The sequence below is a fragment of the Hemitrygon akajei genome, chromosome 11, assembly GCF_048418815.1.
Source record: "Hemitrygon akajei chromosome 11, sHemAka1.3, whole genome shotgun sequence".
Taxonomy (NCBI): Eukaryota; Metazoa; Chordata; class Chondrichthyes; order Myliobatiformes; family Dasyatidae; genus Hemitrygon; species Hemitrygon akajei.
In genome coordinates this window covers 122,070,787-122,089,344 of record NC_133134.1, presented here as the reverse complement: position 1 = coordinate 122,089,344, position 18,558 = coordinate 122,070,787, and the positions used below count along the sequence as shown (strand labels likewise).

Genomic DNA, 18,558 nt, shown 5'->3' with positions numbered 1-18,558 from the left:
ACTCATCTATTTTGTTTCCTGTTCATTCAGTTGGGAAATGAACTAGATTGAAAATTATGCCAGCAAGACACTCCACTAAATTATCTGAATTCAGCTTGGTTTCAGATTTACTAAATCCTTACTATTATAATAATCTGTGTGAAAATTCAAAGCCTATGCTGTGATTCTATGGGTAACAAAATAAGTTTATAACATTTACATAAATTTGATCACAGAAAATAAAATGTTTGAGAATCTAAACATGGAGCAATGTAGCTTTATTAATAAGTGAGTCAAGCCTCTCATTTCTCAACAGCAAGTGAGTCATGAACTGAAAAGAAAGTGCAACAATAAACAGATTTGGGATATTATTGACCTTTTCCCACATGTTAACTCAGTGTATAGTCATTTCAAGCTTACATGCATGTGTCAGAAACAATGCTACCATATGTGGCTATTTTCACCACTCTCAAACTGTATCAGCAGGAAATCCTCTCTGATATTAAATATCTGAAGGCAGCATAACATCTGTACCATCAAGCAAATAATGTTGTTCCACAGTATTCTGCTCATATTCTTGAATGTAATTGATAAAGTTCATTTGGTCTAAAATCATTTAATTTCAAAATAAGAGAATCCTTGGGTAAAGTGCATTGAAAACCTAAAGCAACAATCCAGTTTTCAATATTAAGAATACATTATGCCAAAGTAGAAGTGTACATCTATTTCCATGTATTTTAAGGCAATGTAAGCATACACAGCATGGTAATGAACATATTGCATCCCAAATCCACAATACATTTAAGGTAAATTAGTATATTGTTCTCCTCATTCTGATATATTAAATAACAGAACAGAAATTTAAGCCATTTTAAATGCATTTAACCTTATTAGCAAGGCTGTTAAAGGCAAAATAATATTTGTGAAGGTACACAGACGTATTCAGTCCAGACAATTTGTCACTAATGTTGCAGGCAAACTGTTTCACTTTACATCCACTGCAGCAAGGGTATTTACCATTTGTTTACCCTACTTTAAGTCCTATCCAGTTTGCAGGGAAGAGGTAAGGGGCTGAAAACTTCCCTTTTCTTCCAAAGGTCTTTAAAGCGGTTTGGAAAAGAAAACGGACAATTCAGATCCACCAGACTGTTAGCTTCATATGACCAGGTATAGTCCAGATTAAGACTTGGAACAATGATCCACAATTTTTAAATAATCCTCAAAAACAACATGTAGGACAATCAGTTCATATCAAGAAAATTACGTATGTGGATTCAGGGGTATTCAGTTGGTCTTTACAGAGGGAAAACCAAGAAGCCAGAAAACGTTGAATATTGCCATCCTCCAACCAGGTTACCTTTCTCCAGTTTCAGATATACTTTATCTTCTTTGTCTAAATACAACAGGACTCCATTAGTAGCAGCTTCACGAGTCACATCTTTATCCCCAGCAAAGGCTGAAATTACTGGTTTACCATTTAGCATAAGATTGACCTGTGATTAGAAAGAGAAAAAGAACAGTTGTTTTACTACATACTGATAACCCAGAAATCATTGCAAGCAACAAAATATATACTCAGTCGCCACTTTATTAGGTACACCTGCCAGTTGATGCAAATATCTAATCAGCTAATCATGAGGCAGCAAATCAATGTATAAAAGAATGCAGACATGGTCAAGAGGTTCAGTTGTTGTACAGACCAAATATCAAAATGGGGAAGGAATGTGACCTAAGTGACTTTGACTCTGATTGTTAATGGCAGACAGGGTGGTGTGAGTGTCTCAGAAACTGCTGATCTCCTGGGATTTTCACACACAGCAGCCTCTAAAGTTTACAGTGAAAACAAAAAAAATCCAGTGAGCAGCAATACTGTGGGAGCAAACGCCTTGTCAATTAGAGAAAACAGATGAGAATGTCCAGACAGATTCAAGCTGACAAGAAGGCAGCAGTAAAAAATAAACACAGATTACAACAAGGGTATACAGAAGAGCATCTCTGAATGCACAACCTTGAATGGGATGGGCTACAACAGCAGAAAACCGCAAACATACACTCAGGGGTTTACTTTATTAGGTACAGGAGGTACCTACTGAAGTGGACACAGAACATCGTGGATTATTATGAATCTGCAAACAGTTGAACTTTTTATCAGAGCCAGATCTAAGTGCCGCCCTAAATCCCGAAATATATTTTTCTATTGACATGACCTATTCTAAATATGCTTGATGCTTAAAGTTCCTTAACCAACTAACATTCTAAATATGCTTGAGGGTCAGCTACACAATGGATCCTAGTAACATTGCTGCTCAAGCTGAAACTAGTGACATCATAAAGCTGGTTTGTTGTTAACTGATGTTTTGAAAGATCTTTATGCTTTTGTCTTTTCACTTGCTATGATACTGCTTACAGGATACAAAAGCCTGGGAACACTATCTGCAGGCTCAAAGGCAACTTCAGTCTTGCTATTATAAGTCAATTGAATGGACTTCTTATGCAACAAGGATGAGCTCTTAAACTCTCAATATACCTGGTCATGGCTCTTGCATTTTGTCTGTGCTGCCTTTTCTCTGTAACTGTAACACTATAGTCTGCATTCTTATTTATTTACATAAGTACTGTTTGGATACATTTATGTATGGAATGATCTGTTTGGAGGGCATGCAAACAGAAGTTATTTTGTTGTATCTTGATACACTTGACAATAGTAAATCAATAATCAATTACCAATTATCAGTCCTAAAACGCGAACTCCTTAAAATCGTACATTTCAGTATTGTAGATATCTTTATGGTGCTATATTTTTAAAACATGACAAAATGCTATCATATTTATCATATGGTATCATTTTATCATATGCTATCGTGGAATTGAATTTAGGAGCCGAGAGGTAATGTTGTGGCTACATAGGACCTTGGTCAGACCCCACCTGGAGTACTGTGCTCAGTGCTGGTCGCCTCACTACAAGAAGAATCTGGAAACCATAGAAAGGGTGCAGAGGAGATTTACAAGGATGTTGCCTGGATTGGGGAAGCATGCCTTATGAAAACAGGTTAAGTGAACTCAGCCTTTTCTCCTTGGAGCGACGGAGGTTGAGAGGTGACCTGATAGAAGTGTATAAGACGATGAGAGGCATTGATTGTGTGGATAGTTGGAGGCTTTTTCCCAGGGCTTAAATGGGTGCCACAAGAGAACATAGGTTTCAGGTGCTGGGGAGTAGGTACAGAGGAGATGTCAGGAGTAAGTTTTTTACGCAGAGAGTGGTGAGTGTGTGGAATGGGCTGCCAGCAACCGTGGTGGAGGCGGATACGTAGTGTCTTTTAAGAGACTTTTGGATAGGTACAAGGAGCTTAGAAAAATAGAGGGCTATGGGTAAGCCTAGTAATTTCTAAGTTAGAGACATGTTTGGCACAACTTTGTGGGCCGAAGGACCTGTACTGTGCTGTAGGTTTTCTATGTTTCTATATTCATGGAATTCTTACCTGATTAGACACTCATTACATTATAAACTTTTTCAATTATTTTATGTCTTTCACAGGTTGTGTTGGCTCAGGCAGTAGGATGCCTCAATGAACTGCATTAACAAAATCTATCCTAATGTAAAATCACAAAGGGTGATGAATACAGTACTGAAGGTGTTACATTTAAACTCAAGCAGTGTGTGGAATAAGATAGATAATCCTGTAGTACAGTTATATACTGGTTGGAATGACATTGTGAGTCATAGCTGATGAGATCATACTTGATAACTTAACATCCAAGAATACACATTGTATGGAAAGGACAGGCAGTTAGAGAGAGGATGTGGGGTGGGTCTGTTGGTAACAAAATGAAATCAGATCCTTAGAAAGAAGTGAGATAGGATCAGGAGAAGTAGAATCCTTGTAAGCAGAGTTAAGAAACTGCAAGGATACAAAGACCCTGATGGGAATTATATATACAGGCCTGCGAACACCAACCAGGATACGGGTTACTAATTACAATGGGAGATAGAAAACCCATGTCAAAAGCGCAATGTTACGATAGTCCTGGAGGATTTCAATATGTGGGTAGATTGAGAAAATCAGGCTCATACTGGATCACGAGAGAGAACTTGTAGAATGCCTGCAAACATGAGGAAATTTGCAGATGCTGGAAATTCAAGCAACACACACAAAATGCTGGTGGAACTCAGCAGGCCAGGCAGCATCTATAGGAAGAAGAACTGTCGACATTCCGGGCTGAGACCCTTCGTCAGGACTAACTGAAAGAAAAGATAGTAAGAGATTTGAAAGTAAGGGGGGGGGGGGGAATCCAAAATGATAGGAGAAGACTGGAGGGGGTGGGGTAAAGCTAAGAGCTGGAAAGGTGATTGGCAAAAGGGATACAGAGCTGGAGAAGGGAAAGAATCATGGGACAGGAGGCCTAGGGAGAAAGAAAGGGGGAGGGGAGCACCAGAGGGAGATGGAGAACAGGCAAAGAGTGATGGGCAGAGACAGAGGAAAAAAATAGGGTGGGGGAAATAAATAAATCAGGGATGGGGAAAGAAGGGGAGGAGGGGCATTAACTGAAGTTAGTGAAATCAATGTTCATGCCATCAGGTTGGAGGCTACCCAGACAGAATATAAGGTGTTGTTCCTGCAACCTGAGTGTGGCTTCATCTTGACAGTAGAGGAGGCCATGGATAGACATATCAGAATGCGAATGGGACGTGGAATTAAAATGTGTGGCTACTGGGAGATCTTGCTTTCTCTGGCGGACAGAGCATAAGTGTTCGGCGAAACGGTCTCCCAGTCTGTGTCAGGTCTCACCAATATATAAAAGGTCGCACCGGGAGCACCGGACGCAAGATGGCTTTTTAGAGCAGCTTGTGGTTGAGCCCACTGGGAGGAAGGCTATTCTGGATTGGGTGTTGTGTAATGAATCAGATCTGATTCAGGAGCTTAAGGTAAAGAAATCCTAAGGAAGCAGTGATAATATGGTAGAATTCACCCTGCAATTTGAGAAGGAGAAGCTAAAGTCAGATGTATGAATATTATAGTGGAATAAAAGGAATTATAGAGGCATGAGAAAGGAACTGGACAAAGCTGATTGGAAGGGGACACTAGCAGGGATGGTGGCAGAATTGCAATGGCTGGAGTTTCTGGGAGCAATTCAGAAGGTGCAAGTAAATACATCCCTAAGAAAAAAAAATTCTTAAGGTCGAATGACACAACTATGGCTGACAAGAGAAGTCAAAAACAACAGTAAGGCAAAAAAAAGAGGGCATACAATAGAGAAAAAGTAAGTGGGAAGTTCGAGGACTGGGAGGCTTTTAAAAAGTAAGAGAAGGCAACTAAAAAGCCAGGAGGGAAAAGATGAAATATGAAGGTAAACTAGCCAATAATATCAAACAGAATACCAAAAGTATTTTTTTTTTCAGATAGAGGAAGAGTACAAGAGAAGCGATAATAGATATGGGGCAGCTGGAAACTGACACTAGAAATGTAGTAATGTGGAACAAGGATATGTTAGATAAACTAAATAAGCATTTAGCAGTTGTCTTTATCGTGGAAGATACTAGCTGTGTGCCAGAAGTTTGAGAGATTCAGGGGGCAGAGGTGACTGTAATTTCTATTACTAGAGAGATGGAGCTTGGGAATTTGAAAAGTCTGAAGGTGGATAGGTCACATGGTTCTGAAACAGGTGGCTGGGGAGGTTGTGGAAGTATTGGGAATGCTCTTTCAAGGCTCACTAGATTCTGGCATGGTTCCAGAGAACTGGAAAATTGCAAATGCCTTTCAATTCTTCAAGAAGGGAGGGAGGCAAAAGAAAGAAAATTATAGGTCAGTTAGGCTGACCTCAGTGTTTGGGAAGATGTAGGCATTGATTATTAAGGATGAAGTCTCAGGTTACTTGGAGGGACATGATAAAATAGGTCAAAGTCAGCATGGTTCCCTTAAAGGAAAATCTTGTTTGACAAATCTGTTGGAATTCTTTAAGGACATAATAGACAGAATAGAAAAAGGAAACTCAATGAATGTGGTTGCTTGGATTTTCAGAAGACCTTGGACAATGTTCTGCAGCTGAGGCCACTTAACAAGATAAGAGCCCATGGTATTACAGGAAAGATATTGGCATCAATAGAAGATTGGCTGACTGGCAGGAGGCCAAGAATTGGAATAAAAGGGGGCCTATTTTGATGGTCTGCTGGTAACAAGTCGTTTTCCACAGTGGTCAGAGTTGGGACTGCTTCTTTATACATTAGATGTTAATGAGGTGGATGATGAAACTTATGGCTTTGCTGCAAAGTTTACAGAAGGTACAAAGATAGGTGGAGGGGGAGGTAGTTTTGAGGAAATAGAAAGGCTACAGGAGGTCTCAGATTAGGAGAATGGGAAAAGAAGTGATAGATACTGTGTTAGGAATTGCATGGTCATGCACTTTGGTAGAAAAAAATAAAAAGTGTTGACTATTTTCTAAATGGGGAGAAAATACAAAACTCTGAGGTGCAAAGGTACTTGGGAATCCCTAACGATTATTTTGTAGGTAGAGTCTGTGGTGAGGAAGACAAATGAGATACTAGCATTCATTTCAAGAAGACAAGAATATTAAAGCAAGGATGTAATGTTGAGACTTTATAAAGCACTGGTGAGGCCCCACTTGGAGTGTTCTGAGCAGTTTTGGGTCCCTTATCTAAGAAAGGATGTGCTGAAGCTGGAGTGGGTTCAAGAGAGGTTCACAAATGATTCCAGTACTGAACAACTTGTCATATGGAGAGTGTTTGATGGCTCTGGGCCTGTATTCACTAGAATTCAGAAGACTGAGGGATGACCTAATTGAAACCTATCAAATGGTGAAAAGACAACACACACAAAATGCTGGTAGAACACAGCAGGCTAGGCAGCATCTATAGGGAGAAGCGCTGTTGATGTTTCGGGCTGAGACCCTTCGTGTCCTGACGAAGGGTCTAGGCCTGAAACATCGACAGCGCTTCTCCCTATAGATGCTGCCTAGCCTGCTGTGTTCTACCAGCATTTTGTGTGTGTTGTTTGAATTTCCAGCATCTGCAGATTTCCTCGTGTTTGCTCTTTAAATGATGAAAAGCCTTGTTAGTGTGCATGTGGAAAGGTTGTTTCCTTTGGTGGGAGAGTCTAAGACCAAAAGACACAGCCTCAGAATAGAGGGGTGTCCTTTCAGAATGGAGACAAGGAGAAATGCCTTTAGTCTGAGAGTGGTGAATCTGTGGAATACATTGCACAGGCGGCTGTGAAGGCCAATTTTTGGACATACCTAAGGCTAAGGCTGATAGATTCTTGATTAGTTAGAGCATGAAGGGATACAAAGAGAAAGCAGGAGTTTGGAGCTGAGAGGAAAAATGAATCAGCTGTGATGAAACAGCGGAGCAGACTCACCAGGCCAAATAGCCTAATTCTGCTCCTATATCTTATGGTCTTAGTTAGGGTATAATTGTGAAATGTTTACTTCAATAGCTTACTGCATTTTTGGAAATAATATTAGCTCAAAATTCATCACTGGTCAATAGCTGTAAACAAACTACATGATAGCAACAGCCCATAGTACTCTACCTCAGAAATTCAATCCTCTGAAGTCAATGGAAGGATTTTCAGATGCAGAGTGCCATGCGCTGACACTATTAACTGTGTTAGCAGTGGTGATAAATTTCTTGGTAAAGATAGCCCATAAAACTTGACAAATTATGGTGCAGAGACACACATTCGGCAACTCTATATGCTTTGTTTAGTAGAACTGGTTAATTAAGGGGGGTAATTAAAAGCAACTATCATTACGTTGAATCCGGAACAAGGGTCTTGGCCTGAAACATCAACTGTTTGTTCATTTCTATGGATGCTGCCTGATCAGCTGAGTTCCTCCAGCATTCTGTGTGCATTGTTTGGATTTCTAGTAACTGCAGAATTTCATGTGTTCATTACATTTACCTTCTTCCCATAATGTAGTGACCTGAACTGCACACAGCACTCTAGCTCTGTCCTAACCAATGTGTATTCAAGCTGTACCATAATATACCTGCTTTTATATTCTATGCCACACAAAAAAATCCAGATGCCTTCTTCACAAAATGTTTGAGGAACTAAGCAGACAAGCAGACCTCGCAGGATCTATGGAAAAAAAGTACAGTCAACATCTCAGGCCAAAACCCTTTGCCAGTTCTGCCAAAGGATTTCAGCCCGAAACGTCGACAGAACTTTTTTCCAGAGATGCTGCCTGACCTGCTGAGTTCCTCCCACATTTTGTGTGTGTTGCTCGGATTTCCAGCATCTGCAGATTTTTTCTTGTTTGTCATATGGCTTCTTCACCTATTTTTAAACTGTGGTGCCATGTTCATGGACTTCTTGTACATCAATGTTATTCTTCCCTCAGTACTCCCTTATGTGCTGCCATTCATTGTGTATGCCTACCCTTATTTATCCTCCCAAAGTATATCACCTCATACATATTGTACCACATACACTGTTGAATTCTGCCTATCGTTGCTATGGGTCCTGTGTAACAGCTTCTTAAATACTTCAAGGAAGCATTTATTAAAGGAAAACATGAGTGACACATTGTAGGAGAACAATTTGGCATGATGCATATAGAAAATTGTACTTACTATATTTACTATGAATGAAGTATATTTTTGGAAAAGAAATGTGGTGTCATATTTTCCATTTAGTATTGTTTTAACCACACTGCTAGCAGAGTAAATAAGGGCCCTAATTTATTGATAGGTGGGATTGTGGGTCAGCCCTTTCTGGCCATAGTGAAGAAAGAAGAGGAACACCAACAACACCAGGTAGGATATCTTGGAGGCCCAGGGAGACTAACAGACCATTCTGTTCAATATTTCCTTGCATGGCAACTCGCTTCATCTGAGAGATCAAGCTAGCGCAACATCATTGTATTTTTCTAAAATAATAATAACCTCCTTTTAATGAAGAGACCATTAACAATACAACTGTTACCTTGCAAGAACGATATGTTATATACTTTATCTGAAAATTATACTTTCCAATTCAAAATTGACCTAATGTATATTCATTTGCATGCTTCTTGTGTCCTTCTCACATGTCATCATCTATCTTTGTATTGTCCACAAATTTGGTTATAATACAGCCCTGTCTTCCAAGTTATTAATGTTTGTTATAAATAACTAAGGTCTCAGAAATAGTCCCAGAGCAGCCTGTTGGTTATAGCTTGCCAAGGTGAAAATGGCCTGTTTTTCTTTTGTTCATTTTTTGTTTGTTGGCTCATGTTTTAGGTTAATGGAACTTCCTGAAGAAAATAGCTACTTACACCAGCCAGATTCCACTCAATAAGTTTCAGTTGTTACAAAAACCAACATTAGTTGAGGGAGTTGAAGAGAATATATATAAATGTATCACTTCAATTGCATTTTCTTTGCAAAGTACTGTCGCTGAACGGAAGGTGATTTTTGTGGGTTGTACTGAATCTTCTAGCAGTATTGTTATTCAGCCTTTCAATATCCGAGAAGCATTTAGTCATTTATACCTCAATCTGTGTTGCGTTTCAAACTTTAGTTTTCAATTAGTGTTAATGTTCACGATCATCTTCAGTTTCAACATTTACTTGGGTGACTGCTTTGTATTTTAGCAGATAGGGACTTGCACCTATTCCTTCTGCATCAAGACTTCCTCTGCTGCATCACTGAAGCAAGGAACCTTGCAAAAATATGCAACACAGAAGGTTCCAAAAAGTCACAAATTTCCATATTGAAAGGGACATAAGCAAGGAGTGATTGATAAGTTCATGGCCTAAGGTAGAAGGAGACAATTTTAGATAACCTAGCACATTTATTTTTCAACATAGTCCCCTCCTACATTTACACACTTAGTCCAGCGGTTGTGGAGTATACGGATCCCTTCTTTATAGAAGTCGTCGTCTTGGACCCCAGAAGTGGTCCACAGCAGGGGTGATTGATAAGTTCGTTGCCTAAGGTAGAAGGAGATGAGTTGTACAGCTCTCGTTACATGCACGTGCAGTTCAACTCTTTGAGTGATTATCCAGAAAGTTTGAAGTTAATAACTTTTGTGGTATTTTTGTTTCAGATCATTGAAAATTGCAAGTAAGCACTGTCTGAGAAAATAGACAACATCGGCCTTCGTGCAGTCATCCACTACCTCGGTCTCAAGGATTTATCACCCAAGGAGGTCCACAAGGACATTATGGCAACACCAGGGGAGGGTGGAAAATAAATGTGCTGGTTTTCTAAAATTGCCTCCTTCTACCTTAGCCACGAACTTATCAGTCACCCCTCATACTTCACATGGAGATATACAACACTATTTTAAGTAGCTATTGACTGCTCATAAATCTTTCTCTCCAAACTGGGAACTTGGAGATGTGATTCAGTTAGAAGTTGATGATCTAAAATGTGTTTGCCTCTCACAATTATTATTTGATGTGGGTCTCTTGTACTTCCGTCATGCAAAAAGAAATCCCAAAATAAAAAAAATACACAAAAATTGCTACATGTGCGATTATTTTGAAGAACACAGAGTATATGTCATAAAACTTTTAAAAATACTCACTATGGTATCAGGCAGGCTATCTATATCTGCTCTCATGCCCTGTCAGCTCCAGCTGATAACCACAGTCAGCTAACCATTTCTCCATGCACTTGCAGCACAAGATAAAAGGCACCAGCCAGAAACTCATTCCTGGTCTCCAGTATAAAACACATTATACAATACTTTCAATTTTGCCTTCAAAGTTCAGCTCCTTTGATGCTGCCATACTGTGTATTTAAGGCTACTGACTGAGAATTAATTATAAGGTTGTGACCTAGAAATCTAATCACTTACAGCAATTTTTTCTGCACTACAGCATTAATTTGCAGCATAAAATCGATTGAAAAGTGTGATCAGGAACTGATAGTGCTTAATGCAAATTTTCAATTATGCAACTCCATACATGCAGAAGTTTCACGAACAAAGCAGAGCATAGAAACGTGACATCAATAATCACACAATACCCATTGCCGCCATCCTTGGAATGCACACACTGAATGCATATACTAGGAAAGGAAGTATGAATAGTGGGGATGGGGTTTGGTGGCGGGACTTTTGCTACAGATACAAGCATCTGCAATTAGTGCAGGTTTATTGAGGGGGTTGCAGGTCAGATGGACATGAGTTTATTATGTTGAATGCAGCTGGTATAAGCTGGTTAAATTCTTGCAGCAACGTTGGTGAAATCTGACTGAACAGCGACCACACTGTCAGAGTGTCAGCAGTGATAGGTGGGAGCATGTTTTCTGTCATCCCTCAGTAAGCACATCAGCTCTATGAGTAACATACTGAACCATCAATTTCTGAAAACCCTCAAAGCACCAGACAAGGATACAGCATTCTGAGGTAGGATGGCAACCTGTAGAATTTGGAAGGAAGGAGTGAGAGTTTTTACTACACTCCTCGTACATTAGATAGTTTCTGCACGTTTAGTAGAGCGGCACTGACCTCTGCCATTGGATGCTGCACACACTGGCTGGGGCCATGAATGCTGATGTTGTACTAGTCACCATTTCCTTGCTGAAAAGCATGGGCTCCGGGCTCCATACAAAGAACTGCATGACTAAAACTGGACAAACAAGTAAACTGGATATATTGGGGTGTATGCACTATCAGTCTTCATCTGTTGGTTATCAGATTTTAGTCTTCATGTGAGCTCTCCATTACAGAAAATTTATATAAACTAACCATCCAGAGAGTTGGCTCTTGACCAATATGAACCCCTAGCCTGGGTGAAACCTGCCCATGGGTGATAAATCACCATGTGCAGATCAAACTTCTAATTCCACTAAAGGTCAGAAATTGAGCAGGTGGATGAATAGACACACCAGGTTCTATGATCTTACGGATCTTGTCAAAATATACAAAATTCTTAAAGCAGTTGTTTTTGCTGGCTTACGTGGCTAACAAGAAGGGTCATAATCTCAAAATATGGGTTTGATCATTGAGAACCAAGATGAAAAGGAATTCCTTCCCCCAGAGAGGAGTGAATCTTTGGCATTTTCAACCGTAGAAGCCTGTGCAAACACAATCACCGAGTAGATTCAAGGCAGAGAGCAATAGATTTTTTTTTTAGGTATGAACAAAATCAAAGCATATGGGGGTTAATTCAGGAACTTTGTACTGAGATAAAAGATCAGCCATGAAATTGAAAGCAAAATAGGTAAGAAATGCTGAACAGCCTATACCTCCTCCTACCAATGCTTCTAATGTTTTGCTGATGTCTATTTTCTCCTCAACTTCCAAGATTTCCAGATTGTTTAACAATACACAAGTGTAAAGGAAAATGAAATAATTATAATTTCAGATCTGATACAGCACAAAAAATATGTAATAAGATAAAGGACACAATAATTAAAAAAACAATAAATATAAATACATAAGATAGCTAATATACATAGACTGTTTATATGTCCCTAGCATCCTCAAAAAGCATCAATAAGTTTACTGATGACTGAACTATTGTTGACAGAATTTCAGATGGGGATAAAGAAGAGTACAGGAGCCAGATAGATTGGCTGGTTGAGTGGTGTCCCAACAACAACCTTGCACTCAATGTCAGTAAGACCAAGGAATTGATTGTGGATTTCAGGAATGGGAAGTCAAGGGAATACACAGCAGTCCTCACTGAGGGATCAGCAGTGGAAATGGTGAGCAGTTTCAAGTTACTGGGTGTCAACATCACTGAAGATCTATCCTGGGCCCAACAAATTGATGCAATTGCAAAGAAGGCATGACAGCAATTAGATTTCATTTAGTGTTTGAGGAGACTTGACATGTCATCAAAGACTCCCACAAATTTCTACAGCTGTATCGTGGAGAGCATTCTAACTGGTTGCATCACTGTGAGGTATGGGGGGGGGGGGGGTCTGCAAAATCAGAAAAAGCTGCTGAAAGTCACAAACTCAGTCAGCTACATCATGGGCACCTGCCTCCCCAGCATTGTAGACATCATCAAAAAGTGATGTCTCAAAAATGTGGCATCCATCTTTAAGGACCCCCATCACCTGCCCTCTTCTCATTGCTACCATCAAGGGTGAGATACAGGAGCCTGAAGACACACATTCAAAGTTTCAGAAGCAGCTTCTCTCCATCTGCCATCAGATTTCAGAATGGACAATGAACCCATGAACACTGCCTCACTTTTTTTTTTGCTCTTTTTCGCATTAGTTATTTAATTTAAATGTTTATATATACTTCTTATTGTAATTTATATGTTTTTTGTTATAATTATGTATTGCAATGTACTGCTGCTGCAAAACAACACATTTCCCAACATATGCCAGTGTTAGTAAACTTGATTCTGATTCTGAGGTAATATTAGGCACAGGCGTGGCAGTACATAAGGAGACTGACAGGAAATAATAAAGTAGTGATAGCGGGGTCTGGGATGGGTTGGGTTAGCAAGTGGAGGTGCTCATCAACCTAACTGCTTGAAGAAAGTACATGATTTGAGTATAGCAGTCCTAGTAGCTTTCTCTCCAATGGGAGTGGGACAAACAGTCCATGAGCAGGGTGGGTGGGATCCTGCATGATATTACTGGCCCTTTTCTTTGTGTATATATGTCCTTCATCGTGGGTAGCTGGTACCAGTGATATGTTGGGCAGTTTTGAGTACCCCCTGTAGAATCTTTATGTCCACTGCAGTGCAGTTTCTATACATTGCAGTGATGCAAATGTTAGGATGCTCTCTACTGCGTACCTATAAAATGACTTGAGTGTAGATGTGCATAGTCCAGGTCTCTACATCCGCCACAAAACTAGAGGCATTGGTGAGTTTTGCTGATTGTGTAGGATGTGTTCTGGGATTATGAGAGATGCAAGATTTCACTACAAGGAGTTTGAAACTGTTAGCGGTTTCCACTGCTGTGTCGCCAATGTAAAGAGTGGTGTGAGTAGTGTGCATTTTTATAGAAAAGTGCATGAAAATGGTGAAGGGATGTTTCAGGTGAGGTGGATATTTGTAAAAGACATGCTTGATAAAGCAGAAATGACTATTGGATCAGGAAGCAATGCAGTCTGAGAAGGGGACTGTGGTGTGAGCAACCAGGATCCTCAACAAATTCTGAGCCTCTGCTGTCCACTTACCCCATGGCAGTCAAGTCCAATCATCACCAGTACCCTCCTACCAGATGATTAATCCAATCAAGCATACCATCTGTTTGCTGCTGCCATTTTATATTATTTTCATAATTTCTTACAGCACAAAACACACCCAACAGCCTGTTATGATCCCAGCCCCCTCCTTTGTGAGAATCGTCAGAGCCCTAGTGAAGGGGGGGGTCAATGACCCAAGAGAAGAGAGAGATACGTGCGGTGTCCCTCGCTTCACGGCGAGGCAAAGCTGGCGACTGTGGTCATTGTCTCGTGGAGACACCTTTGTGAATTGGGAACTGTACTACGTGTATACCCTCAGGGCAACATGGGTGGAGAGATGGAGAGAGATTGCATCATCCCAACCTGATTGACATCTGAGACCCCGTGAGTTCAGATAAAAGAGGGGTTGTAAAGACGGCCCCCCAGACGCACCAGAAGACACGCTAGAAATCCTGCGACAGCGTTTAATAGCGACAGCCGGTGGTGGGGTTCGTGTGCGTCTTTTCCTTGCCTGGGATTGGCGACCTCACCACGAAAGAACGGCTTAGCTACAGGGGAGGCCACAAGTGAGCGTCCATTCCCCAACGAGACTCCGATGAATCGAACTCCTAAAGGTTGGAAAAACCCGCCGGGTAACTGTTTCATTTAATCTCTATCTCTCTCTCTCTAAAAAAGTGCACCAACGCGACACCACAAAAGACGGCAGCTGGTGGAACTGCAGTGACCGCAAGAGACTTTCAGATATACAGCGGACAATATATACATACCCCTAGACAACGATAGAGTTTATTTCTTATTGATTATTACTATACCTGCGCTTTAGATTGAGTATTGACGACTTATGTTATCTGAATGTTTGTATTAACCTTACTTTTGTGCCCCTTTATAAATAAAAACGTTTGAAAATGGTACCATCAGACTTCAGCGGACCTCTCTATCTTTGCTGGTAAGTGATCCAGTTACGGGATACGTAACAACGTGGGGGCTCATCTAGGATTTGAAACCTAATTGGGAGGGCAGTGAATTGGGTTTGTAAGTCAAAAAAAAAACATAAAATAAATTGGATCTGGGACGCGGGTAGCCAGACGGGAAACCAGCAAAGATGGACGTGGATGAACTTATGAAAAACCCGACTGTAGAGGCACTAGAGGCGGCCACCAAATCAGACTTGTTAAATTTGGTGAAGGGATTGGACCTCGCAGAAGTGAGGTCATCCATGAAAAAGCGGGAGGTGCGAGGGGCCATAACTCGGTATTACATTGGGAAGAAAGTGTTCGAAGCTGAGGTTTTGGAAAATATCCCTGAAAAAGTACCAGCGAGTGGAATGGATCAGCTAGAGTTGGAGAAAGTAAGGTTGGAACATGAATTTAAAATGAAGCAGCTGGAAGCGGCTGAGAGAGAGAAAGAAAGGGAGCAGGCGTTCCACATAAAGGAGTTAGAGGTGGAAAAAGAGCGGGACCAAGCTGAAAAGCAAAGACAGCATGAAATTCAGCTAAAAGAGCTAGAAGTAGCCGAGAATGAGAGGGAACGAGCCAAGAACGAGAGAGAATGAGCCGAAAAGCAAAGAGATTATGAGGAGAGATGAGAACAGAGGGAACATGACTTGGAGATGGAGAAGTTAAAGAAAGAGCGAAGAGATCTAGGGTTAGATCGAGAGGAGAGGTTTAATGTTAGTCGGGAGTTGAGGGTAGTACCTCCATTCAAAGAGTCGGATGTTGATAGTTATTTCTTGCTTTTTGAAAAGGTGGCAGTAAATCAAAAGTGGCCCAAAGAGCAGTGGGTGGCGTTGTTACAAAGTGTGTTAAAGGGGAAGGCACAACGAGCATATGCGGCCTTGGCCGTCAAGGAAGGGGAAGCGGAGAATTATGCCAAAGTAAAAGAGGCTATTCTCCGGAGTTACGAGCTAGTACCTGAAGCGTATAGACAAAGGTTCAGAAATTTACGGAAAGGGTGGAATCAAACGTATACCGAGCTAGCCTATGAAAAGGGTGTGCTCTTGGACCGTTAGTGCACCGCGGAACAGGTGGACGGGGATTATGGGCATATCAGGGAGTTATTTCTGATTGAGGAATTAAAAGGGTGTGTTCCGGAGGAGATCCGGATGTATTTGAATGAGAAGGCGAATAAGTCCATCTCAGAAATTGCTAGGTTCGCAGATGAATATGCCCTAACCCACAGGATAAAGATTTCCTCGCCAAAAGGTTACCCGAGAGACCGGCGGAATGGTAGGGAAAGGCCGCCAGCTGAGGCAGAGGTCCCGCCGGGAGCTAATGGTAAGGTTGAGGGGGAAAGGCCAGGCGGCCTGAGATTTCCGGGCTTGACCTGTTTTAATTGTGGGAAGGGAGGACATATTGCCTCTAGGTGCTTTGGTCCGAGAAAGGAGCCAGAAAAAGGGAGAGCAGCGGTCCCTATCAGGTGTGCCATGGTAATCAGTAAATCAACGAGAGAGCCCCGGGTAGACAGAGTACGAGAAGGGTCAGAGACTTGGCTGTCACCCTGAACCGTGTCCGTGAAGGGGGGAACCCACCCATTCCCGTCCGAATCTGGTGAGACACCGGGGCGGAGCTGTCGTTGATCCGCCGTGAGATACTAGATTTCGGTCGGAGAAGGGGAATGGTCGCCGTGAAGGGGATAGGTACAAGAATAGAAATGGTGCCCCTACATCAGGTAATTATGGATTGTGAGCTGGTATCTGGACCAGTCGAAATAGGGGTGCCCTCAGAATTCCCGAGAACTGACGCGGACGTCCTCCTCGGAAATGATTTAGCCGGGGGGCAGGTTTGGACACGGCTCAAACAGTCTGTGAGGATTGCAGCCCCGCCCCTCGCATCTCCAGTCTGTACCACAGGCGCGAGCATTTGCAGCCTGTCGAGAAAGGCAGCTGAGAAAGCGAGCAGTTTAAATCTGGCCAGTATTGATTTGGCCGAGATGGTCCTACCGACCCTGTACCACGAGGGTTCTGAGGGTGGTAAACCGAAGAGTAGTAAAGTGAAAGGGGTTAAGGGAGAGGAGCGAGATCTTCCCTTAGCGAAGAGAAAGGTCCTAGAGGTAGGAAATAAAGAGGGAAAACGGAAACAGCTGTTAAAAGGTCCAGAGTTGGACATGGATGATCTGTCAGGGGTGGCAGCCCTGTTTGAAGAAGTTGAGAGTTATCCAGGTGTCCCCGAGAATGAGATGAAGGCAGTCCTAGATGAAAAGGATGCCATTACCTTGGAGAGGTCTGCTGGGTTGGCAGATGTGGTTGTTTCAGCCCGCGGGGTTGAGTTTACTCCGGAAGGGAGTTGCCCAGAGAGGAACTGGGAGGATCAAGGGAAGTTAGAATTTGAAAAGGGTACGGATATTGAAAGCCTGGAAGAGGCAGATGTCCCGTTTGAGTGTGTCCAAGATGTGGATGCACGTGGTACTGAACCTAGTAATGGAGCTCAGAAAAAGTCTGAGGTATTTGATTCAGTTGAAAAGGAATGCAGTCCCTGTAGGTCAGATGGACTGGGTTCAGTGAAAACAGGGTTAACCCTGGTAATTGGGGGAAGGGAGGGTTCCCAGGTGTTGGTCCACGAAGGGGTGGTGAACCTTAAAGTGGAACTCGACCATGGGGGGATAAACATTATTATTGAAGGGAACGGGAAGTTTGTAGTTCCCAAATCGAATGAAGAAAATTTAAAGTTTAGATTGGTGTCAGAAGAAGCAACCAAGCTACAGAAACGAGGGCTTGGTAACGCGGTGCCTGCGCATCGATTACAGGTGGATTTGGAATGTAAAGGTGCCCCACACGCTGTTGTTATTCAAGAGAGCGCTGTGAAAAGGCCGAAATTTAAATGCAGCCTGAGGGAAAGGTTCGAACTGAAACCCATCAGCCTGCATGGTCTTGACGAAAGGGTTAGCTACCTGTGTAACATTAAAGATTTGGGTGGAAATTCCCACGATGATTTAAGTTTGGGACACGGTGTTGAGAGAATAACCCTTATGGAATGGAAAGGCGGGAGAGTACCTCGCCAAATTACCCAGGTCCCCCACGTAGGAACTCACCGGAAAAGAGGTGACGGCTAAAAGAAAAACCGGCTGTACGGGATTTTGACAAAGCATGTGAATAACAAAGACAACACCCTTGGAACCCTGCCTGTTGAAATCTGATGCTACCAGCCTTTAGCCAGGGACAAGATGTTACCATATTAAAGAAAGTGACACTGTAATCGTTAACTGTTTAGACGCTGAAAAATGTATGACGGTACAGCTCTGTAGTTAAAAGAAAAGCTTTTGTACTATGTTAAATCCTAAAACTCTGTAAGACTCTGTACCACTCCATTTTAACCGCTGGTAAAAACGTTTTTAAGAGGGGAGGTGTTATGATCCCAGACCCCTCCTTTGTGAGAATCGCCAGAGCCCTAGTGAAGGGGGGGTCAATGACCCAAGAGAAGAGAAAGATACGTGCGTTCTCCCTCGTTTCACGGCGAGGCAAAGCTGGTGACTGTGGTCA

At 41.8% G+C, this 18,558-nt stretch overlaps 1 protein-coding gene across 1 annotated transcript in view; it reads right to left on the bottom strand.

The window, feature by feature from the left end:
- Positions 1-240: 240 nt before the first annotated feature.
- cbln4 (cerebellin 4 precursor) overlaps positions 241-18,558 on the bottom strand; it is a 192,687-nt gene continuing 174,369 nt past the window's right edge. Inside the window, exon 3 of the mRNA XM_073059972.1 lies at positions 241-1,472. Coding sequence (XP_072916073.1) covers positions 1,275-1,472 — 198 coding nt within the window. The 3' untranslated portion in view covers positions 241-1,274. The remainder of the gene's footprint in view (positions 1,473-18,558) is intronic.